Consider the following 24,351-nt stretch of genomic DNA (forward strand, 5'->3'; position numbering starts at 1 on the left):
GAAGCAGAGTTTAAGTGTTAGTGAGTCTTGTTCAGGAGTCATGACAGGATGGAGGAGATGGACTGACAGACTGAGGTCTTGTCTGCAGTAATAATAATCTGTTCTGTGGTGGAGAAGAAGGAACTGAGCTGAAAAACAAAGCATTCAATTTAGTGGTCGATCAATGCTCCAGCCCTCCTGCTAAAGGCAAGTTATTATTTGTCTGGGAATACTTTGGGATCCCCAGGAGAAACTGGAGAATGTCTCTGGTCAGACAGAGTTTATCTCCTGAGTATGGATGGATGGATGGATGGATGGATGGATGGATGGATGGATGGATGGATGGATGGATGGATGGATGGATTTTGGTGACCCCAAGACTGTCCTGCTTCAGACTAAAGACGCCAATCAACAAAACATCGATGCTGATATTAGCATAAATCTCAATTATCTCAGTGCTTGAATTTATCATCATTTGGTCAGAGCCAGCTTTAATTTATTAGGCAGATCATTTCAGATTAATTAACACAAATTAATATGAATATAGAATGATGTCCAATGCAACAAATTAGGCAGTAAAAGATTTTTGTTACGGAGGAACGTTTTATGAACAGAATCTGCTGCAACAGTGTGCAGAATAAGACAAGATGAGAGAGAGGGAGAATCTGTGGTCTAAAACAGAATTAAAAAGACGTTGGGGAGGGAACACTGATTTCCAGAGTAAAAGCAGCAAATTTCCAAAATAGTCCCCATAGATGCAGCTATTTATGTGGAGAAATGAACCATCACTGTATCTAATTTGTGGCAAATTGATCCTGGAGACTCAGGCTGTCATCCATCCTGCTGCTTGTGTGTTTGTTCCCCTCTGACAAAATATAAATCGGAGTCTAGAGCTGGGAGGACAAATGTGTCAGCTCACTGCCTCTTTGAGACCCCCTGTCACACAAGAGCTATGATGATGATGAAGAAGCCAGCAGAGGAAGGATTTGCTCGTCTTCTGGCACCAGAACGCTCCGCGGGCGGACATCACCGAGCGTGCCAACCTGCAGGAGCAGCCTGGGTGCAAGAAGTGGAACGTGGCATGACTAATTTTAAGATAAGGTTATTGGCTGTCACATGGACACCAGGGAGGAACAAGTGAATTAACTCCGAGTTTTGATCTGGAAAAACACATTTCACATGCCGAGCAATGATAGAAAGAGCCAAATTCGTTAATCAAACACATGGATGACCACACCAGACAACTAGCTCCACATACTGTGATTAATGCTGTTATTCAAACAGATCTTCTAAACAAACAGCCTCTGGGTGTACTGGGATGATTGTGATTAATGATTTATTAATTGTAAGTCATGGAGGGGTCATCCAACTGGTTGTTCAATCAACACCATGCGTAAAGACGAGGACGAGACGAGATCCTGGGACCACGACAATGAGACAGGACAATATTTAAACAATATTTTTCTTTTGCCACAAACTCAACATGACTTCCCTCCCTTTTATCTTATTCCACCATCAGAAGCTCAGTGGCATTTGGCCGCTCTGTACCTGTGTGAATGTTTGAATTAGTTATTAAAAATGATAAAATATAAAGATAATTTTAAAAATAGTCCAGGGGCACAATTTTAATGTTTATTGGAGACATTTGTTAGCCCTACAACGCCAAAGCTATAAATAACTGCTAAACAGCTCCCAGGTTAACACCTACTTGTCTTTATTCCCACTCCAGTGGTTCTCGCTCTGAATGCTGGATGACTAACTCTGCTCTGCGTCAGATTTCATGTACAAACCCTGCTCCTACGGGTCAGACTCTGAGGTTAAAATGCAGCTCTTATCAGCAGGATTTTCATTTAATTTATTTATTGGCTGATTAAAAGTCTGTGTGGGTTTTCTTTATGGGGCGATGCTGCACTGTCGCCATCTAGTGGCAGAAACCAGATGATGCAAGTGTAAAATGAGTCAAGGTTTGGAAACTTTAATTATAGTGGAAGCAAATATGATATATTTGGTTAACAGAATTAAAATACAGTTAAAAAATTTTACCTTAAATAACAAATAAAGAAAATTAATTGTCTTCCTAACATATATTGAGCTGTAGTTCTATTTTTGTTCCTTTTACTGAGGAAATGCCAACCTTTAATTTTTATTTAACTGGACTTCTTGACAGGACTGAGATCTTCCAGCTAGATCCTCAATCTTTTCAGTTTTTGAGTCCCATCAGGTCTTTTATCTTGCAGCTTTTTTCCTCTCATTAGTCCATGAGAAAGTTGTCTTGTATGAAACTAGTCCATGAGGCAACAAAGAAGGAAAGTTTTGACAGCCGTCTCACTCCATCTGCCTCTTTTCTTTCACATTCAGCAGCAGATTCACTCACATAGTTCCAACTTCTCCACGATCCTACACCTGTCCATATAAAGTAGGTCAGTCACGTGACTCAAGTCATTTGTTTACACTGAGTGCATACCCGCATTTCAGAACTGCACATCAAAATAACTGGGAAAAACTCCTGGAGTAAACTCTTCCAAACTGCATTGATAATAACCTGTTTTATGTGTAATTGTTATAGTTTGCAATGAGCAACTTTATATATAAATAATAAATATTGTTATGTTATTATTAATAATGCTGCAGGACAACTATGTTGGGCAACTGACCAGCTGAAATAAAATTAATGAGCAGTTTGTCAATGCAAACAAAAATTTCATCTTATTCATTTATATGATAGATAGATAGATAGATAGATAGATAGATAGATAGATAGATAGATAGATAGATAGATAGATAGATAGATAGATAGATAGATAGATAGGTGCGGGGGGAGGGAGAGGGGCGGAGCTTATGTCTCAGTTTCCAGCGCAGCTGACAGAAAAGTGGTCCTGATGGAGTTCTGGTCCTGATAGAGTTCTGGTTCTGATGGAGTTCTGGTCCTGATGGAGTTCTGAGCAGCAGCGGGTCATGAGAACCGGACCCTGCCGGTCCCGGAAGCTGTTTCCAGTCATGTATTTGTTCTGGGAGGCTTTGTTCTGCGCGCTGGTTCTGAGCAGAACCGCAGAAACGAGCGGAGGGTTCGTCGGCCCCGGTCCGGAACCAGCCCTGCATGCTGATGAGAGGAACTTTTCACAGCGGGATCTCATGAAACAAGAAGCTTTTCAGCAGCTGAACAAGACTCTGCCAGGTCGGAACCAGCTCCTGTAAACATGTGACACAAAGTGTTTAACAAAATGTTCCTTTTTTATTTTATTATGTAGATCTTACTATTTCTGCTCTATCGGTACCAAAAGAGTTAAAAATACACTGTAAAAACTAACTGTCGAAATTAAACCAATAAAATAAGTGTAACAGTTTAAAGTTACTTTATTCGGGTATATTATAACCGAAATTTTTAGGTAAAGATAACAGATTTTCAAATTTCTCAAATCAAGAGTTATATTTAAGTAACTTTTATTCTTTATTTATTTATTTACTCAGGACCATCCCAACTACAAGTTTTGTAGTTACTAATGCCAATCCAGACTTGTTGTTCTCTGTTGGAACATGTGAACCTGTTGATTTACATGTTGATGATGCAGTGCAGAAAAAAATCACTTAAGTCAAATTTTAATCTAAAATTTTTAGGTTGTTGTTGTGACTGAAAATAAACCTAGTTCAAATTTGAACTTTCTTTGTAAATGACATTTGCCAGCTAAAATATAAATGATCTTTGTGTGTAATGCTGTTTAAAGTCTCTTTTTTACAGTGTAGCAGATTATGTTCTTATATTAGTCAGCAGTCTGTGAGGATTCTTTTAGAAATCTGATTCGATGAGTAAAAAGTGACGAGAGGGAGAGAGCAGCTTCTCCATCTGCTTCTTTTAACTAAATTTGTCATCTGTTCGCTATTAACAAACTATCAGTCCTCAAGAAGTTCTGGGAAGAAGAAGAAGAATTTAATGAAAGATAAAGAGACAATTGGGTTATAAACATGTTTTTAACCAGTCTGGTTTGAGCTCTGAACTCATGCAAACCTTTGTCGTTTACATCCCAACACTAATTCATCTTGTTCAGTTTGTCTCCTTTTGCCTCCGATTATTATGAATATTATTTAAAAAGCTGAAGTGAACAGCTTCCCCTTCCTCTGTGTCCTCCTCTTGAACTTCAGAGCGGCAGGAGGAGCTGAGAGGAGAATCTGTTCTCTTATGGAGAGATTCATGATTAATTCATGCTGATGTAGGAGTGCTTTGCCGTCTCATGACACGTTCTGTGTCTGCGTTGTGGACTTGCAGAACTTGGACGTGTATTTGAGAACGCTGCTGCTGTCTGCGGTACAAACAACAAGCACCACCCCCACTCCGTCCTCCTCCTCCTCCTCCTCCTCCTCCTCCTCCTCCTCCTGCCCTGCTGGCTGGCTGCTGAGGCTGCCAAGCCTCTTCCTCACAACCGTCAGTTCAGAGTGAAATCTGCCCACTTCAGCCAGAAGGAAATCAGAAAATGTGAAAAGATTAGAGAAACAGATGGCCACCTTTCCCATTCTGGGATTAAGATCATTATTGTTGTGCTGCTTGAAGGTATTTTACAGATATTTAGAAGTGAGGTTCTGTAGAAAGGTTATGAACAATTAATATCTTACTTGTTGTAGATACTTTTTCGTCTGACATCAGTTTGGAGAAGTAATCTTATTCTGACCATATTGATGACTTCTATAGTAAAATGCAATTCCTTTTCTTTGACCTTTACACCACTGTCACTCATCCAACAGTGCACGTCTTCATTCACTACAAACATTTTGGATGGATGATTACATTCTGAGATTTTCAGTAAAATTCATCCAGTTGTTCATGATATATTTTGCTAATGCTTCAGACAAGCACACACACACACACACACATGGACACGGGCAGAGATATTATTGTCTTTTGCTTTTAGGGGCAGGAGATAAATAGCAGCAACAGCTAGCTGTAGCATTTCTTAATATCTCTACCAACATAACCATGTCAGGTAAAACTGGCAGCGGTGTAAATATTAGCGTTTGTATGAAATGCTATGAAATTTAGGAATCTGGAGTTGTTTTAAGGCAGCAGAGGTCCACTCAGATTCTTAGCTTGCCAAGTTGGTCTGAGTGGACCCGCTTCCAAAACATCTGCAGTCTTCAAAGTTTTATGCAAATTTCAATATTTAAACCTTTTCGCCACCATCATTTTCACTTCATACAGTTATTCTGGCAGAAATATGCAAGAAGTGCTAGGGCTAGCTGCTGCTGCTATTTTCTCTTGCAAATAACCCCGGAATTTTATGTAGATATTTGTGTGATGTGAACTTCACAGTGGTGTAAAAGTATATGAATTAGTGTTTACATAGCTGGAGTTGTTAAAGATGGCAGCAGTCTACATTTGGACTCCTGACAGACATAAACTTTATTTCTCCACACTGAGCTCATTTAACGTATCTGTAGTTGTGATAATTTACCTTCAGCTTCACATGTTGTGCATAAGAAACCAATCAAAGTGTGTGTTTGTGTTTTCCTCCATCAGAGGAAACTGTGGCCTAATTCCAGCTCCCATGCAGGGTAGACAGGAGTCCTCACAGATAAATCCCTGCTGGACCATCTGTCTGAGCCGCCTGGTGGTCTTACAAAACTGACCAGTCAACATGTTTGTGTTCCATCCTGTTCTCTCTAATTCTTTTTATCTTTAATATTAGACGTACGCGTTGCGTCTGCTAAATCAAAAGACAGCGCTTTTAGCTTCAGACACTTTGGTTTCAGTAATCATAAAATGTCGTCCTTTCATTTATCTTTTTCAGTTTGTTAATTTAGAAAGGAAATTATTTTTATCCAGCATCAGATCTATTCTGTTTCTGATAATAACAGCGTTTAACCCTCATCATCGGCGCTCACTGGCAACAGGAAGTCGGCTTTTGTCCACTCCATAAACCTCTTTGTGTTGCAGGTCAGTTCGCCAAATGGAGAGATTATAGTAATCTGGCACAAAACAACTCCACTTCAGATTTACTGACCTCCCCCTTTTGTTGTGTTTGGCCTCAGAGACGGGACACACAAACTGACAAGAGGAGGCTGCCTCTGAGAACAACCATCCTCCTGTCCATCTGCACTGCTCGTAGCATCAACCAAATGTACTTGTTTGTTTCCCGTTTGTGGCTGAAAATGGAAGTAATCCCAGCAGCTCCGAGCAATAACAGCTCTGTTCAAAGGAGGGTAGGGTTGCCTGGCTTTGGCTTTTGCTAAAAGCTGGCTTCATGAGGTTTTCTTTTTTAACTTTTGGCAGATTTTTCAGCAGCAGGATTATGAGCCCTTGAAGCAGCAGCAATCCAGCTACTGCAACTGCCTGTGTTCTTTTGTCACCATTTGCAGAAAGATCCTTATGGTATTATGGCCAGCGAGATTGCTGCTAGAGCGGAGCTTCAGCACTTCATTTTAGATATAAAGTGCAATAAGTGCTTCTTCGTGGCCTCTTTGTAGAAAATCCCCGTAGAACTGATGATGAGCTGCAGCAATTTAAAGCTCACCGAACTTTAGGTTTCAACCGGAGGCAGCACACTTCAACTCAGACAATGTTTGTAGCAGAGCAGTAGGTGAATATAAATATGTTTGTGCTAGCAGAACACTGCGCTGAAGGATTTTGTTGTTGTTTGAATAAAATATGCTGATTTGACTTCATGCTGCTTGATCTGATTATGTTAAAAAAAACTAAAGTAGACACTGAAAAGTTTAAAAGTACATTTAAAAAAAAATCTGATACTTGTAAATGTTTAAGGATGTCACAGTTACATTTTCAGTGTTAACATTTAATTAAAACCACATAATAAAAATGCGACCATCAGCATTGTAGAAACTATTAAAGGGATAGTTCAGTGAATTTTGAAGTGATGTTCTGTTTAATAGTTATGAATAGTAATTTATCCCTCATAGAGCACAGAGTATGGAGAAAGAGGCCACAGTTTTTGTCCAGGTTAGACTTTTTTGGCTCTAAACAAAAGGAGAATAAGCATGTTTGGGACTCTGATGTGTTGGAATTTGGTGGATTGCTAATATAAGAACATTAATTAGTCCAGTTTGAATGTTTGTCTCCAGCCTTCAGTCAGTGACTGTGGTAAACTACCATCATGGCTCCATTCATCCAGACAAACCCTGATAGATTACTGAGCATCATTGTTATGCAACACCTGACCTCACCGACGCAAAGCCTTGTTGTCATGAGCTCATTACTGGCCACTGGTGCATCGTGTGAGTGGCTAATTGGTTCGGGTTTTACATAATCAGTGTTAGCTCCTCGATGGGATTCTCTGCTTGCTGTCTGAACACATGCAGTGATTATGAATTCCCTCAAAAGAATATTGGAAATGTGTTCTTAATTAAGTTCTTGGCTGTACCTGCAGAATCCATATCTTTGGTATTTGTGTCAATCTATTTGTAATCTATTGTGATTAATTGACTGACATCCTCGAGGGATTCTACAGATTAGTTTTTTTGTGTTGAAATAAGGTCCCCCTCTAGGTTAATTGGAACTGCAGGCTTTTCCAGTTGTTAGAGGAAAGCTCATTCCCACACGGAATAAAAGTCTGAATTAGCAGAAACACTTTCACATATTTTGATTAAAGCTAATCTCAATATTTTATTGTTAATTGTTAAGACGTTCAGAGAAGTGGTATGTGTTGTTGTAGATATTGTAAAGTACATTTAGGTTCCTCCTCTAAACCTTGAACATCCTTTACATATGCAGTCTTCATAGTCCTTGTCTTATTTTATTTTTTAGGACACACCTTTAATCTGAGGGTCCAAGTAAATGACATGCTGAGTCACCAGCCCCTGGGCCAGGCACTAGTGGAGCTCTTTGTCAACTACACCAAGAAGGACACGGCTGTAAGCGGGGAGGACGGCGGTGCTCTGCTTCATGTACCCAACCTGTCGGGGCTCCAGATCACAGTTGTAGCCAGCAAGACTGGCTTCATTTCGACACTTCTGCCTTACAAAACCAACAGAATCCCAAGTAAGTTTGTTATTAAAATGTTTAATTACTTCAAACACAAAATAAAGGCTGCACCATCTTCAGCTATTTAGACCTTATTTTAACTTGGAATGATTCAAATGCAGTTTGGATGTCTAGATGTTATATTCTGCTCCTAATGTGGAGCCTAATTAGGTGACAATCTGTTTAAGATGTGTTGCTCAGCTGCCATGTGCAGTGCTGTTCATTTTGTTCTTGTATTTCTGAAAGCAGTGAAGTGTATTATTATATCTGAGCTCTTGTTTTGAAAGTTAGAAAATCCTGTTTCTGTGCAAGGTATAATAATATAAGAGTTGATGAAAGTAAATGCCACACTGCCATCTAGTGGGAAAAACTAAACTAAAACTACAAATACTAATGTTAGTTTTGCATTTCTGCCCTCTTTTATAAAATATATAACATGGCTGCAGTATTTTCATCTCTGACTGCATCGCTGCTCGGTCTGAACCCAGGGAACATCTGGCTCTATGATGATTCAGTCCTGATCACAGGAAAAACAGCTGGTACCGTAAAGGATTTACTTTTTTTCTTAAAGCATTCATTTAAAAAAAAAGAAATGTTTTATATGCCAGTCATTCATTGTCCTTTCTTGTATTTCTTTCATTTGAAGAGGCTTCTTCCCAGGCCATTGTCAGGTTTCCTGGAAGCCTCCTGACCCTGACACCCAGCAGGAATATCACCTCTGTTAAAGCCTTTGTGACCGTTCCCAAACTGCTACCAGAACAGGACAGCTCTCTAAACACTCTGGGCATCATGGACAATAAATCAGGTGATATATTTATGTTGCTGAAATGATGACCCTAATGTGTCACTCCACATTTCTCTTTTTATCTTTTAAACCTCAAACATTATGCTGCAAACTGCCTGAAACAAAGTCAATATACAATAAGTGTGTTTGTGTATACATTTTTAATCCATTTAACACCGACCTACGAATGTATCGTTCAGCATTTTGTCTTTTGTTTTTCGGAACCTGTTGCACAGACGGATAATAGATAGTTGCATCTACAGTATATTTTACAGACAGGACAGTTTGAAACACCTTGAAAAGAGAGTTTGTGCATCAACAAGGTGATTCCCAAAGAGCTATTAGTTGAAACTGTGGCAGATTTTTGCCTGAGGTAAAAAGAAAACTCTGCAAAGACCTGAGAGATCCTTCGTCCTTCATCAGGTTTCTAGCTGACAGCTCTGTGGAACTAAAGTCCTGTTTTCTGTCAAACTCTTATCTTTGCTGTTTTTCAGAGATTGAACTAAAGAAATGGGAACAAATTGTCTTTGTGACAGGCTGCTCGTAACAAATAGCCTAAAGATCCAATTTAAAATTGATTCTTTGCTCGGTTGTCTGTAATGTGTAGACGCAACACTGCTTCAGTCTTCAAGTATTCATAGGTCAGAGTTAAGTGACTTAACATGCAAAAAAACAACAACATTCCTCTGAAAACTGACAGGAAGTAAGGATAAAAAACAGGAGTTGTTTCAAGTAAAACACATTAAAATATATTCAGAACATCTGCAGAACTACTGAAGAAGACCACCTCTAAAGTCTGACTTGTTGGAAGCAATATTTAAAAATAAATAAATATAAATGTGGCAGCTTAGATTTTGGCTTAGTAATGTTTTCGTATCCTCTCCAGGTTATGTCAGTGTGCAGCTAAGCCCGGTGGCAGCTGTCAGTGTGCAGCTTTTCTCAGGAGACACGGAGCTTCATGTGACCGGGCCGGTCCAGATCAGCCTCGGTGTTCCTGCCAGCTGCAGACTTCAGGCTCCGGAGGCTGTTCCAGCGTGGTTCTTTAACCAGAGTACCGGTGGGTCTAATCTGATAAATCTGACACACTTTACAGGACGGGATTAGGGCTACAGCACCTTTATATAATAAGTTGTTGAATATTTCTTGTTTCTGACCAGCATTGTTAATGTTTGTGTTTTCTGTAGGAGGCTGGATAAGAAAAGGACTTGGAAAGATGATGTTGGTTGATGGAAAACTCATGTGGACGTTCACTGCGCCTCACCTGGGCTACTGGATGGCAGCACCTTTATCCTCCACCAGAGGCAGGTTTTCAACTTAAACATTAAAATGATTGATTATAGAGCACATAAACATCTTTGTCTCAAATGTTCAACAGGGATGGTTTGAGCAGGGGAGTAGTTGAAAAGGCCCATCCAGTCAAAAAGCTTTCTTAAAGTACCTATAAACCAAATCTCAGCTGATTTGATGCTTTTCCAACCTTAGTTCAAAAGCTAGTTAGTTTTTTGGCTAAATAAAAATTATTAATAGTTTATTAAGACAAATTAACCGATGAATATTTATTCGAACCACTGAATTAATCAAACAATATTTACTGAAAGTTTCATGTCAGTATCTAAAACAAATAATGTTGGTTATTGCAGCAAGTTACAACTTTTCACTTTGCTCAGTGCAAATTCAAGGATGTTAATTAGTCAAGAACTTTGAATTTTACATTGATTTAATTTTTTTTAAATCCAAAGACACATGTCATTGGTATCACTTGAAAGAAATTTCAAGATTTTAAAAATAAAATATTAGTTTTGAAGTAAACCAAGTTTCTGCCACAGGTTGTTGTGTGGGTCAGAAATGAAACAGTCTGAGAACTTTGGATGATATTGGAGCAAGTGCTGATTGGAACTGCAGTTCTAAAACTATTTTATTAAACTGTTTATATTTTTTTCAACCATTTTCTTTAGGTCTTTTGGGACTCTCCACCCTCGTTGACTTTACCTCACATCATTTATTTTCTCTGCTGTTTGTCATCGGAGGAACCCTTCTTCTCATCATCTGTCTTCTGACTGGGATGTTATATTATTGCAGGTAAAAAAGGCTTTTGTTTCATTTTAATCTTTATATTTGGAACCATTGTTGAAACAGCATTTAAAAGAGAAATTTCATTATTCCAAGTGCAAAGTTTTAACCTTTTGTCCAGGAATATTTATTTTAGCCTTATTTAATGAAGCTATCTTTGAATAATAAGATGCATCCTGGGTAAGAACCCAGCAGTGCAAGAGTCTAATCTTACAAATAAATATAACATATCAGGACTCGATGTGGAGCCTCAGAGAGAGAAAAGGATGTTTTTTGTGTTATGAGATGTTCACAAATATGGTGAAACACTGTTGTCTTGTTTACAGAAAGCAGTCCAGTGAAAATAAAGTGAGGAAAAGCCCAGCAGTGATTAAAAAGGATCAGACCACTTCCACGTGTCATAATGAAGTCTTTGGAGCTTCTTCAGAGGACGCCTGTCATGCAGCGGATGGGCTGAACCAGAAAATGACAAACAGCGGTGACGTGATAGTTAACCCTGGTGCTGTGGCCGTTTCAGTCGAGTGTCACAAACTGGACTGTTTGACCTCGGAGCAAACTCCTTCGTCTCTGACAGACGGCATGTTCTTCTACAACCAGCCTGTCGCCATTCTTCCTGCTTCAGCCTTTTTCCACCTGGAGGAGGAGCCGGAGCAGACCGAGTGGAGCAAGTCAGCCACTCTGCCACGGATGGGCTTTTCAAACGGGTCTGCCATGGAGCCGCAGAGGAAAGACAGCTTCACCCAGACCCTGCAAAATGCTCCCTCTGCCGCCCAGAGCCAGGTGATAGAACCCAAGGACCAGCCCGGAGGTCTGGAAATCTGTCAGGCAGCAAACGGCACAACCAGGGGTCCTTTCCCAGAGTCACTGTCCGTACCAGGAACGTTAAATAAAATCAGGGAAAGCAGACATTCTGTCCATACTTTCACAGGTTTATCTAAAATCCCATCACCTCTGCCTCCTCGAGCCTGGTTTGTATCTCTGGAGGGCAAACCCGCGGCTGAGATCCGTTACGCTGTATCAGAGCATCAGAGGAGGCGGAGGCCCATCGAGAGTCGAGAAACCAGTTTGGACTCGGGGGTGGACATGAGCGAACTGAGTCAGACGTCTGGCAGGAGGACTGTAACGCTGGAGAGAGACGCCACTTTTGTTAAAAGCACACCCAGTCATAAGAACACACCCCAAAAGTAAAAATGTAATTATTTTTTCCATAGTTACTTACCTTATTGGTCAGATTTACACAGAAAGACTGAAGATCTGGTGGCCTTCGGGTCAATTTGACCCGAAGGCCACGGGAGGGTTAACACTCATCCTTTTTTTCCTTGGTGTTTGATTCGAGCAAAGTATGATTTCAAACAGAGCTGACGGCTTTATCATGTTTCTGAATTTTGTTTTAACTTTTACTTGTTGTTTTAATGTCTCCTATATTTTACTGCTTTTTGTTTTGTTTTTAACTATTTGTCTGACTGAATTTGTTTGCTTTTAATTTGTTATGAAAATAAAATCTACTTTTAAAGTGAGAAATGAGAGGCTTATTACAAACTTATTAGAAAATATGTGGACACTGGGATGATTAGAAGGAGAATAAAACGCATCTTTAAGTTCCTGAAGCAAACATCCAGGAGATGGCAGCGATGCGACTTCTAAGATGCTGGCTGCTGATAAATCCACAGCGACACATCCGGGTATTTAGCCTTTCTGCAGTGTTCCTGCCTCCTTCTGTGGGAAACAAGCCCTCCACTTTGACTGGTGGTGAATGGAATTCCTGCTTTGTTTTCTAAGAAAAACTCCTTCAAATAAGAGTACGGCATTGCTTCTGAGATTTTAAGTGCCTGTCAGTCAGTGTTAAAAAACAAAAACTTTCATAACTGAAGTTTATCAGACTGGATACATGACGTCTGCAGTGCCCTGATGTGTATAAACTGAACTGGGCATGTTTCTCCTTTCCTAACCGGCTTCATCGGTTCTGAGTGGAAGTTAAAGCTAAATAATTTATCATCAGGCATCATTCTCCAAGGTGGGTTAATCAGTATCTGCAGAAGTTTAAATATTTTACCTTAGTGAAAAATGAATGATTAATACAGTTTAAAACTGTGCCAAAACAAGTAAAACTCTGCTTTATTAAACGTACAAGCAGCCTCTGACTCACACACACACCTGATGATTAATCTTTTCAGTCGGGCAAAATGCAACGCACTTTGATGCACAGCACCATTATTATTTTCACGTTGACACCAGCTGTTTTACACTCCTCGTTTTCCCCGAACAGGAGGCACGGCTATTTCAAGGAGGAGGAAGAGTGGAGCTCCACAGATTGCAGAGTTAGGCCATTGTCGATTTGGCCCGCCATTTGGTGATCACTGGGCCACAGAGTACATAAAGTTTATATGAGTTGAGTTTACAAAGTTGTAACTAGCCTAGATTTGCAGTAGATGTCTTCAGTTTTTGTTGAAGTGATACCAGTTTAAGAACAGTATGTGTTTTTTATCACTGTGAGCTGCAAGCCTAATGATAAAATTACAAAATAAAATTCAAAAGTGTTACTATTTCGACGTCTACCTGGTTGAAACTGATGTTTAGTCATTTGGATCTGCTTTATGGAAAGCCAATAGGGACAAAACACGTGCTTTAAAACACCTGGGGATCTAAATGGCATTATTTATACCACCTGGTGTTTATTAAGCCCCACCCAGCTGGTAGGTGGGTGGGGCTTTTTTAGCACCTTGTGACCCTTATAAACAAAGGCACAAATTTTGTCCCTTTTGGCTTTCCATAGGCCAGGTTGTTTTAATTAATGCCTGGTGGCTGGACATTGTTTTGAACAGCAAGTGGTGATAATTTCCCGCCAGGTGAGGTTCCTAAACGCCAGGTGATTAATTAACAGCGTTTCAAAAACACATAAATTATGTCCTTTTTGGCTTTCCATACTTCTCCTGCTTGTAGCGCGCTCCCGTCTGGGAAGGCACAAACTCTGGCGGGGAGAGTTACCTTGACTCAACACCGGAATGAAGTCATAATCAGTCAGCGTGTGGACCTACAGCTGCGGCGGGAGAAGCAGCGGAACCGAACCGAACCGAGCCGAACCGAACCGAGGGCTGGAAGTTCTCAATGGGCCAGTGAGCGCTGCCTGAGGCTTTGCTCGGATGGGATGCACGGTGAGCTTCATCTGCTGTGAAGAGGACTTTCTGCAAATGCCTGTTTACCAACATGAGGATGAGAAGAAGAAAGTCAGCCTGAGAGAGGTAAGAGGAGTTCAGGAGAGCAGAGTGGGGCTCATGTTTTATATATTTTACTTTAAAGCAGTCAGATGTCCTGTAATCTCTTAGAGTCAACAGGTCTCCTGACTTTCTGGAGGGGTTTATTTTTTCCTTCTTCTTTTCCTGGAGTTTACGTCTACCTTTTACCTGTTCCTGTTCAGGGAGATTGGTTGTTGTTGTTGTTTTTGTTGTTGTTGTTGTATAAAACACTAATTCTCATCCAGGGGCGCTGTTAGGATGTTGAAACATTGGGGGCTTCACCCAGCTAGAAAGATCTAAATTTCCATGCATCATTTTCAAGTTATTTTTTTATTAGAAGATTCATTGTTTTGTTTTTTTTCATGTTTTTTTTAAGACGTTTCTCTTTTCATAAGACGTGCGTCAAAGTGTTTGTGGAGAAATAAATGCTCCTGAGCTCGCTCAGCCACCGTGCAGAGCTTCTCTCCTGCTTCAGTTTCCTCTCTGAGCTGGCCTTCTCCTGTTACTGTCTGACAGGTGGACCCTCACAGTCAAACCCTCCACCTGTCCCTGCCCCCCAAGCCGGTCATGCTTGCACCACATTAAATAACAGCCTACATTTTTTTATAAATGCTCACATGCTGCAGACTCTCCCTGCAGGTGTCCTGTTTGTGTTTTCAGGCAAACATCATTTAGTTTGAGAGCCTAATGCCTGATTTGAATAGAACTGCTTTTTTAAGGTTCTTCTGTCTTGAGATCCAAGAATATTCTGAGCCTACATCCACAAATGTCCACTTATAATAACAATAATAACCCAACTATCATCCATCAGTTAATGCTACAGTTTTATACGAAGGTCTAGGAGTGCTTGGAGTTCGTGTTGGTGATGACTCTTAGCTACTGTCACACTAAGTTTGAGCCTACTAGCTGTAACTTTGTCTGAGTCGCAGGCATTTATGTTTGCAGAAGTTTCTTAACTATGGCTACCATCCTAAATGGGATTGACTCTAAAAGTTAATCACTTGTAGATGTTCATCAAATGATTACTTTCTGAGAGTTTCATCAAAATCCGTCTTATACTTTGTAAGATATTTTGCTAACGATACAGACAGCTGCACAGACGAGCATTTATCTCAATAAATATGTCTGCAAAAGTGTTCTTCAGTTTGATGCTTTTTAAGAGAGTCCTCGGTGACGTCCTGTGATGTGGCTTCAGTCTGATCTCCACCTCCACAGCACCGCGTTGTTGCTGTAATGAAGTTTGTTTAGTGACAGGTGATGAAGAATTAATTGTGCCCTTTTTTACTCTGAAATACCTCTGGGTTCTTTAAACAAACACTACTGTTTTAACTAAAGTGAAACAACTGATGTTTTACTGGAGTTATCTTAAAGATGCTTTCTGGTTTTTGTTTTGCTTGGGGTGTGCTGACTGAAACCAGAGCTCTGTGTTGTCTTTTATGTGCTTTTTTCAGCCTGTTTGCTGTGCAGTTTTTAACAAGTTTACAAAGTAAGGTGTATTTTAATTTGTTCTGAAACCAAACAACCAAGTCATCGATTCCTTAAATCTTTTAAAGGACCTGGGATCCCAGTATGTACTTTGCTGTTTAATTGAAGAATCAAGAGGGCTGCCACAGCTTTAAAATAAACAAAATAGCTGTAACCTTTACAGTTGCTAAGCTAAAGTTTGGTAAGGTAGTAGCAGAGAGTCATTCTCAGTACATACTCTGAGCATGATATTTTGTGATAATGCATGTGATTTTTGTTTTCAGTTTGACCAAATCTGCTTCAGTGCCGTTACTTTTCAACATAAGATGGTCTTTGTCTGAAACTCATGAAAGGCAGAAATGCTATAATAATAATAATAATAATAATAATAATAATAATAATAATAATAATAATACTTTGAAATGGTTTCTTACAGCAATCAGTGAGGCCCAAATTGGAGAACTTTGTAGCCCAATAAGAATCAGAAAGAAGCCTGGACCCTCATGTAAACACATACAGTCTGACTTTGAACTGGATGAGGGCTTCCCTGTAAGACTCTGCATGGTTGGTCTGGTCCAGTTGTTTTGGTCCAGTGGGAACACGCATGTTGGTAAAGTGACAGAAAACAGGTTGTTTATTTCGAGATTCTTTATTCCTTCTTTCTGTTTGATTAAATGTGAAAAGCCACACAAGATTTTCTTATATCAAACTTTGCATAACACTTCTCAGCTCAAAATAGCAGATTTTAAACCTAGGATGAAAATGTCAGAAGTTGTCTGTCTGAAATATAAATAAATAAACTCACTGAGCAGTGATAGTTGAAATACTTGCTGCTGGATTTTCACGTTACAACTAGGCACGGACCGGTTTGAGGTTCTGACTCTATAATAATCTTGACTAAAAATCCCACGGTATATAAAATGCATCAAATGATTTATTTGCTTTTATTTAAAAGAAAACCATTTTTATTTAATTCTAAAGTAATTGTGCCTGTGTTACATGCTCTCTGCTCTTCATAACTTATTACCTGGGTGATTCAGCCTGGATGGATTTTGATGAAACTTTCAGAAACCAATCACAGGATGTGCATCTACAGCTTCTTCACTTTTGGAGTTAATCCAATTAAAGATGGCCTCCACAGCTAATTGACCTTACCCGACTGGTGTGGTAGTAGCTGAGAGTCATTCACAACAGATGTGACTGGAGGGCAAACCCTCAGGATATTACATGATGTTACACTTAATGTTATTTTATGTTTGACCAGAACTTCTTCATCACCATCATTTTTCAACATAAAATCATCTCAGTTTAAAACTATGCATTGCTTTAAGAACTTGTTAGGCTTTTAATTGTTCTTTTATACCTTGAAGTATTCGCACCAATGCTTTGCCATTCCTGATGCAGCTCATTATCTCCGTTTCATGCCTCCCGAATGATTTTCTCCTGTCTGAGTGTCAGACGACAGGTGTAGGGTGGGGCTTTCCCGGGAATTGGAGATTTTTGATAAAGGCATGCGGTGAACTGAAAGTTACCTGCTGGTCCATATTGCATTCCTGTGAATGCTTCAGCTTCGAGGAACAGTGTGTCCTCTGTGCTGCGTCTCTGGGGGAGGCCTATCGTTTCCCTCCAACCTGCCGGCGCTGACCTGCAGAACAAGACCCTCTGTGTGCTCCTCCGTGGGGAGGTGGGCAGTGTGTTGCTTCAGCATATTTAACCCCTGTCATCTTACCTTTAATGCCTCTGCACACAGGAATTTAACCCTTGTGGACATTTCTCAAGTTTTATTTGAGAGCTGCGGAGCTGAAAGTGATGAATGCTGGAGCTGTTTGAGTGAAAATCTGGACAAAATGTTGCTGAGTTTCTTTCATTTGATTGGTAGAAGATTAAGCTGACTTGAAGATAAAGATTTACTTCATCTGAATCCATGGAGCGTGATCGTAATCTCACTTGTAGTTGTGTATCTTGATGTGTTAAAGCCAGCACACACATACTCTAGTCCTTAAAGGTATTTAAAGGACTTTAAATTCTTTCATTTTTGTTTTTGGCATATCAATGTTACTGGATGGTAAATGCTTCAAAATAAAACATTAGCATTGTTGAAGACATGCAGCCAAGATCAAACTTTACATTCACGGGTAAAATAAAACTGATTACAACATCTTGTGACATCACACATAACCTAATTTTCAAGGTTTGACCTTAATGGCAATATACTTCCATTTTTCCATCAGTCATTATCAGTGCAACAAGTGACAATTCAATATATATATTTTAGTTTTGAGGGGAAGGTCTCCGTACAACTGTAAGTCAGATACTGTACTTATCGACAAAAAACATTGTAAGTCACTGATTTCGGATGACTTAAATTGTGGAGTTACTCAACCTTTTACAAGAAATAAACCAGATCTGTGCGAGCTGCGCCAAGCTAGTTTTAGGAAGTACAGTTTTAGAACAAATCTTCTTTTTCACACAAGTTTCACTAAAAATTGTTGCTAATTTAACAAACAAATCTCACAGATTTTTACAGACAAATTAGTCACAGCATTGTTCCACAGCCGCTCAGCAGGGGGACGTCTGTGGGACGTCTGTGGGACGTCTGTGGGACGTCTGTGGGACGTCTGTGGCGCTGGATGAGATGGACTGGGCACAATCAGGATGTATTTGGGTTTTGATTTGAATTCTATGCCCATTTACAGATCAAACTGCTTTAGAAGTGTAAATTAAACTAGTTGAAGTACAAAAAATTGTCCTAATTTATAATCATGCAAGGTGTAACTCCATGACACTATAGTTTTGTACCATTTAATGCAATTGAAACTGCTGTTTGTACCACATTATTTTTAAACCTGTCAAATGTTTTGTGATAAAAGCGTCACACCTAAAAATCCAGAGCTATTTGGGATGAGATATCAAAGGTTTTTGTGAAAACTTCCCTTGTAATTTAGACATGATAAATATGTTAATCTTAAGCCCACAGCCGACATGGTCTTGGGGGGTGGTATGTATTTGCTTTGGGAGTCTAACTTTGCCTTTGTGGTTGGAGGATATGAGAATCGGAAGAGCGGATATTTCTTCCCCAAACAGCCTTTCAGGACAGCACCGAATCAGTGATGCATAACATCGCCCGCAAAGCCTCTGGAACAAGAAGATAAAAGGATACAAAAGCGGTTCATTGAGCTTTTTAAAGTGACTTTAATTCACTTGGCATAGCACCGTGGATAGAATGACAGATTAAGGCACAGAGCAACTGTATCCCCCCCCTTTATTTTTATTTTTTTTGTTTGTAAATGTAAATCAGAGAATGTCCTTCCACCTCAGCCTGAGACCTCGTGGCATCAGAGCTACATAATACTCTGTTTAACCGTCCAGCATTCAGTTCCTGTAGCTTTGTGTGCCTGTGAAAGTGGCTTTTATTCTTCAGTTTTGTTGATATTTCTCCTTGTGTGGGAGGGATTTTCTTGTCTTCTGTCTAATACTTGGCAAGTCGATGAAGCATTTGCTCTTAGCAACGTTGAACCCCCCCCCTACCCGAAGTCTTGGGGCTTTTGTTGCCATTCACCGCACTTCTGAATGATGGACAGGGTGTTCAGCTTTCGCAGATTTCATCCCTTTTCCCTGAAAATGTGTGTTTTGTTGACATGTGGCTCCTGTCTTCTCCTTGGGTCTTGTTCAGCAAAGTCAAACTCCACTGAGCTCCGAGGGTAATTACTGTGACAGTGGAGAAGACGTTAGGGCAATCATGCTCTCATCATCAGGAGAATGTTTTTTTTCTTTGGGGATGTAATAAATCTCCCCTTTTGACATGCTGCATTTAGTCTGAATACACCCAGGAAGAAAGACCCCAGTTTTTTTTTCTCTCTCTCTTCACTTTGCAGCAAGCCCTGTAACAAGCCGAGACAAATCATTGTTGCCTCTTCGCCCTCACTGTTTTCTCAAAAGATAGGTTTACACACTGACACATTCCACTGGAGAAGAATTTCATAGGTATTTACACTGGAATGTGGCTTTTTATTGGACTGTGAGAGACATTATAAAACAGATTCATAAAGTGTCTAATGAACCATAACTATTAAAGGAATGGATTTAATAAAACTGTGTAGGGAATTTTCAAACCAATGAAACTGTAAACAGACCTTGAGTTTGGCTAATTTTAGCTTTTTACAACACCATGCTTCTTTAGTAAGTGATAATGTTTGTGTGTGTGTGTGTGTGTGTGTGTGTTTTGTCTGTCAGCAGATCTGAATCTCATACACCCCTGGGCAGATTTTAATGAAACTTTCAGAAAGTAATCATTAGATGTTCATCTGCAACTGATAAATGGTTGGAGTCATCCCAATTCATGATGGCCACCACAGCAATGCAACTCTAGCAAACACAGAAATGGTTATAACTCAGCTATTTTATAGATATTGAGCTTAAATCTAATGTGGTAGTAGCTGAGAGTCATTTACAAGGCAAGCTTTGAGCCTTAACTGTCTGAAATCTATTTTCAAATATTGGTCTCAACTCTGTCTGTCAACAAAATATTTCTTAAACCAGTGGACAAATTTTAATGAAAATGTCCTGGTCTTAAAACCAATGTGATGATAAATAATATAAAAATAAAATTGGCCCAAATCTGATAAAAACTGACCTGAGGTGGGTATGATGTGAGCAGAGGTGGACAAGAAGCTGTGAATGGCCGAGAAGACAGTTTTGCAACTTGTTCACATAAGAATAGGATGTGAATTTAAAAAAAAAAAATTGGTTCAAAATTCAGCCGCACGGCTTGTTGGTTATTTGGTTGCAAACACTGAGAATTCAGAGTCACCAACTGGCCTCTAACAGTTGGTTAATCAACCTAAGCAAACACAAAAAATGCTTTTAACTAGAGCTGAATGATATTAGAAAAACTTTTGATGTGCAATAATATTATTTAATATTTCAGTGACTATACTGGTTATGAAAAATGCACATTTTCCCTTTTTCCTCTTCTATCATCACTGTCAGCAGGTCAGCAGGAGTCTGTTGGACTGCTCAAAAACCTTATTAGCATGCAGAACATGAATGCATGGTATTTTATTTAATATTGTTATTGCGCTCATTGATATTAACATGCTGATGATAAATTTCATTTATTGTGTAGCCCCACTTATAACTCCAACACCTTCACAGATATTGAGCTATAATTTGGTGTAGTAGTATCTGTAGTAGTAACTCATCCTTAACATATACTCGGAGTGTTAACAGATCTTGCAAGATCTCATGATGTCACATGAGGTCGTGCAGAACGTCATTTACAAGGTGTGACCAAAACAGTTATAACTCCATCATGTCTCATCATAGATGATCTCAGTTTAAAAGTCTAAAAGAAACCTGGCAGGAGATATGCATTCCTTTTTAATTATTCATGTTTCTGCACAGATGCAGCTTTACTTTGTGCTGCACGACAGCCCTGCATGTCTCTAAATGTGACCCAGGAGCAGTTGGTCGCTCTGTAAAGAAGCTTGTCCAGCTGGTATTTATTAAACTGGAGGAGCTCAGTAACTTTCTATAAATGTCAAAGAAGAAAAAGAATAAAGCCACACGTGTCCCTGACCTGATCCCGATTAATGAGAGAGACTGTGTCCCACCCTGTGCACCAGGCCAAGGAATCTTTCATTAAATCACTCTCTCGGACACAGCACGACATGTGTAGCACGTGCTCAGAGTCCTGCAGGCACAGCTCCTACATGCCTCACATTTATATCATGTTTTCAGTTTGTTTAACTCCAATGACCTGTGTGCGCTGCAGCTGAAAACATACGGGTTTGATATAATCTGTTGCAGATTATGTTTCATGTCAAATGATTGGAATTTGTATACAAACTCGCTGCATGTGTTTTTCATTTTTAGCTGGCTTTCTTGTTATTGACCACCACCGAAGGCAAAGCAGCAATAATGTTTTGGTGTGTTAGTGTTGTTTGCCTGTAGTGTTAAGAAAATAAATCACAAACCATGGGATGGATTTGAATGGAACTCTTGAAGTACTCACTGAATAAGTCTACAGCTCATTAACAAACTCTTAACAGTTGAATTGATGGGATATATAGCTATTTTAAATGGTTTTTACCCAGTCAGTTTAACAGATATTGAGCTAAATGTAGGGGTGGTAGTAGCTGAGTCATCTGCAACACTTACTTCAAGAGCTTACAGATTGCATCAGATCTATATGTAAAACTTTGGCTAATTTGGGCAATCCTTCAAGGCATGCTAGGCTTGTATTTTTTCTGTTTGCACTGTTCTTTAATTAGGATTGTAAATGATATTTAACTGTAGTGGCAGCTCCACACTGTTTAATGGTCTTTATCTTAAAGATTGGCCTTCTGTTTTTAGAAGTCATGTATTTAACTGTTGAGTAATGAGATAAAGTTGCTTCATTGGCTGCATTATCAGTGAACAGCTCACTTCCCTGCAGCACTGCTACTTATCTGTACTCTGGATACACTTTCCTGCACTTTCACTTTGCAACACGTTCCTCACATCTTTGTCATTTGATGCAGTCCTCTCATATTACTGCTAATCTCTAATGTAGCCAGGCTTTTAACACATGTGCATTCTTAAAATTGGACGCAGAGATTAGCACTTGGCATGTCGGGTTGTTTTATTAGCAGTGGGTAGTTGTCTAAAAATGACCTAAATTAGTTTTGATCTTCTTTGGCTAATGTAAGAACATTTTAGCTCAGTTTTGCCTCTCAACGATCTGTCTGCATTCTGTTTTAGAATATGATTGCGTCCATCATGTGATGAAACACAGCATTGATACCAAAACTTAGCTTGTTTTGTCAATTGCTGAGATTTTTGACTGATTTTTAAAACTAAGATGAAGAATGCCATTTTAAAAAGGCTGAAGTGAAACAAAGTGCAACAGGTCTGTTTAAATCAGATGTTGAATATCATCACTGGCAGCACTCTAAAAAAAGCAAAAAAACATGACCCCCTCCCCTCCTACACTACTATAGATCTAATGATCAATAGATATCTTGGTATTTTTTTAGTTATTTTGGCAGAAATTTCAACATTTCTGACAGATGTCCCCTGGGTTCACCATAGTTTCTGTAGCATTTTTCAAGGGAATGCATATTGCCCACTGCCAGAGTTTCAAACTAAAATCATTTTATGTTGAGGTATGACAGGCTTGCAGCCATTCTGGTCAATTAAGATGTTATGCTTGATGGGTGTGGCCTTTTTATGTCAAAGTTTCAGACTAATAACATTTTATGATGAGAAGGGACTGAGTTATCACCAATTTATTCAAGCCTTAAAATAATGTTTTGCACAGTCTCATACATTTTTATGAGATCTCACAAGATGTGTTAGCTCTGAGTATTGATTGATGAGGACTCTCAGCTACTACCATATCAAATTTTGGCTCCATCTATAAAATTATCTGCGTTAAATGCATTTTTGTGTCTTGAATTGGACTGACTCCAAACGTTAATCAGTTGTAGACGTACAATCATTGATTAGTTTTGCAAGATTCATTGAAATTGGTCTAGTAGTTCATGAGGGGTTTTGGTAACAGATACATGAGCGCGCACACACAAACATTAATAGATGTTCTTTAATCTTAAGCTGATTTTGGGGGGGTTGGTGGCAGGGAGTGATGGAAGTTTAATTATCGTAACGCTTAAGAGAAATTGTACAAAGTATTTTTTTTTTTAAACTAAATTCCAGAGAAAACTTGAATTAAAGTTACTCAGTGCGAAGTATGNGGGGGGGGGGAGAATGCTATCCTGGGATATATATCAAAAGGTGCAGTTTGAGAGAATTTATTTTTAGGCTCTTCAGCTGTTTCTGTAGGTAAACAAACATGTAAAAATGGCAGCATGCACAAATTTTACTCAAAGTTTATATTTAAGGACACATTAATCATTGATATGAGGAAAAAGATTGAGTGTTTTTTTTGTTTCTTACTTAGGCAATTAAATCTCAGTACGTCCAAGTACAACAGTTTAATCAAGTAGATGTCGCTGAGAATCAGTTTGAACCATTTTTACTGCATGTCTCACTTCCTAATTTATGTTATTTATGGCAGATGGTAAATACCACAGATGGGATGCTTCATTTTGACATAATTTTTGCTCTTCCTGTCAGAACTCATGTTGGCCTCGCTCCCAGCAGTATTCACTCGAGCCTGTGAAGTTTTTACCACATGATGTCAGAGCCCAGCCTCACGTTTGAACTCCCCGAGAGCTTTTATCTGCTGATGGACACCATGTGACTCTGTTTGCTTGATGCCTGGGTGGGTCTCTGTCCTTCTGTCCCCAGTCAAACTGAAAGAAGAAGGAAGACGAGCTGTAAACACGGGATGCATTCCTCCTGTCAGACTGTAGACTAAACAAACACAAAGATGCGTTTTATCAGTTTTTCTAAAGAGCTTCAAAGTGGAGGTTGGTGATTGGAGCGAAACTGAGCTTTTTAACCAGCAGATGGGGACATTGCCATTTATTTTTCTTGACTTTAAACTGTGATTTTTCACACATTTGCACACAAATGGCCAGGATTTAAAAAAAGAAAAGTGCTTAATGTGTCAGAGGGTTATTTTTGTGAAGTCTGTGTGTGGGATAGCTCTGCATGGAATAACAAAATGCTTGATTGGAACTGTTTAGGTACACTTCCATGGAATTTGATATATTTTGTGATTCTGGATTTTGAAAGATGCACAGGAATGCCCCAGCTTTTCAACAACAATAACAATAAAATATAAAGCAAACTAAAACCTGTTTTTAGGATTAAGGATGGCAAGAAAAAAAAAAAAAAAAATATATATATATATATATATATATATATATATATATATATATATATTTCAGTAAATAGAAAAATGTCTGACCTAG

The 24,351-nt window shown here is 39.2% G+C and overlaps 2 protein-coding genes across 3 annotated transcripts in view; both read left to right on the forward strand.

The window, feature by feature from the left end:
* Nucleotides 1-2,849: 2,849 nt before the first annotated feature.
* Nucleotides 2,850-12,280, forward strand: LOC108244282 (protein FAM171B). Of its 2 annotated transcripts, none has more exons than XM_017430350.3 (8): nucleotides 2,850-3,154; nucleotides 7,727-7,960; nucleotides 8,389-8,481; nucleotides 8,589-8,747; nucleotides 9,613-9,783; nucleotides 9,911-10,027; nucleotides 10,682-10,805; nucleotides 11,123-12,280. In XM_017430350.3, the coding sequence occupies exons 1-8, from the start codon at nucleotides 2,935-2,937 to the stop codon at nucleotides 11,982-11,984; spliced, it is 1,980 nt and encodes a 659-aa protein (XP_017285839.1). In that variant the 5' UTR covers nucleotides 2,850-2,934; the 3' UTR covers nucleotides 11,985-12,280. The 2 variants fall into 2 exon arrangements, with proteins under 2 accessions (XP_017285839.1, XP_024864909.1); XM_025009141.2 differs by lacking the exon at nucleotides 2,850-3,154 and adding an exon at nucleotides 7,247-7,363.
* A 1,488-nt stretch (nucleotides 12,281-13,768) lies between these two features.
* The window catches only part of tns1b (tensin 1b), a gene marked incomplete in the record, with an annotated part of 143,320 nt that continues 132,737 nt past the window's right edge, over nucleotides 13,769-24,351 (forward strand). The window contains 1 exon segment of the mRNA XM_037976306.1: nucleotides 13,769-14,035. Within this exon segment, the coding sequence (XP_037832234.1) occupies nucleotides 13,937-14,035 (99 nt within the window).

Source organism: Kryptolebias marmoratus, linkage group LG6, assembly GCF_001649575.2.
Source record: "Kryptolebias marmoratus isolate JLee-2015 linkage group LG6, ASM164957v2, whole genome shotgun sequence".
NCBI classification, from domain to species: domain Eukaryota; kingdom Metazoa; phylum Chordata; class Actinopteri; order Cyprinodontiformes; family Rivulidae; genus Kryptolebias; species Kryptolebias marmoratus.

What these genes read in the sequence shown, in the direction of transcription:
- LOC108244282 (XM_017430350.3), top strand. Translation starts at nt 2,935, where the DNA reads ATGAGAACCGGACCCTGCCGGTCCCGGAAGCTGTTTCCAGTCATGTAT. An exon ending in CATCATGGACAATAAATCAG is followed by an intron (nt 8,748 to 9,612) that starts GTGATATATTTA and finishes TATCCTCTCCAG; the next exon opens with GTTATGTCAGTGTGCAGCTA. An exon ending in ACCTTTATCCTCCACCAGAG is followed by an intron (nt 10,028 to 10,681) that starts GCAGGTTTTCAA and finishes CATTTTCTTTAG; the next exon opens with GTCTTTTGGGACTCTCCACC.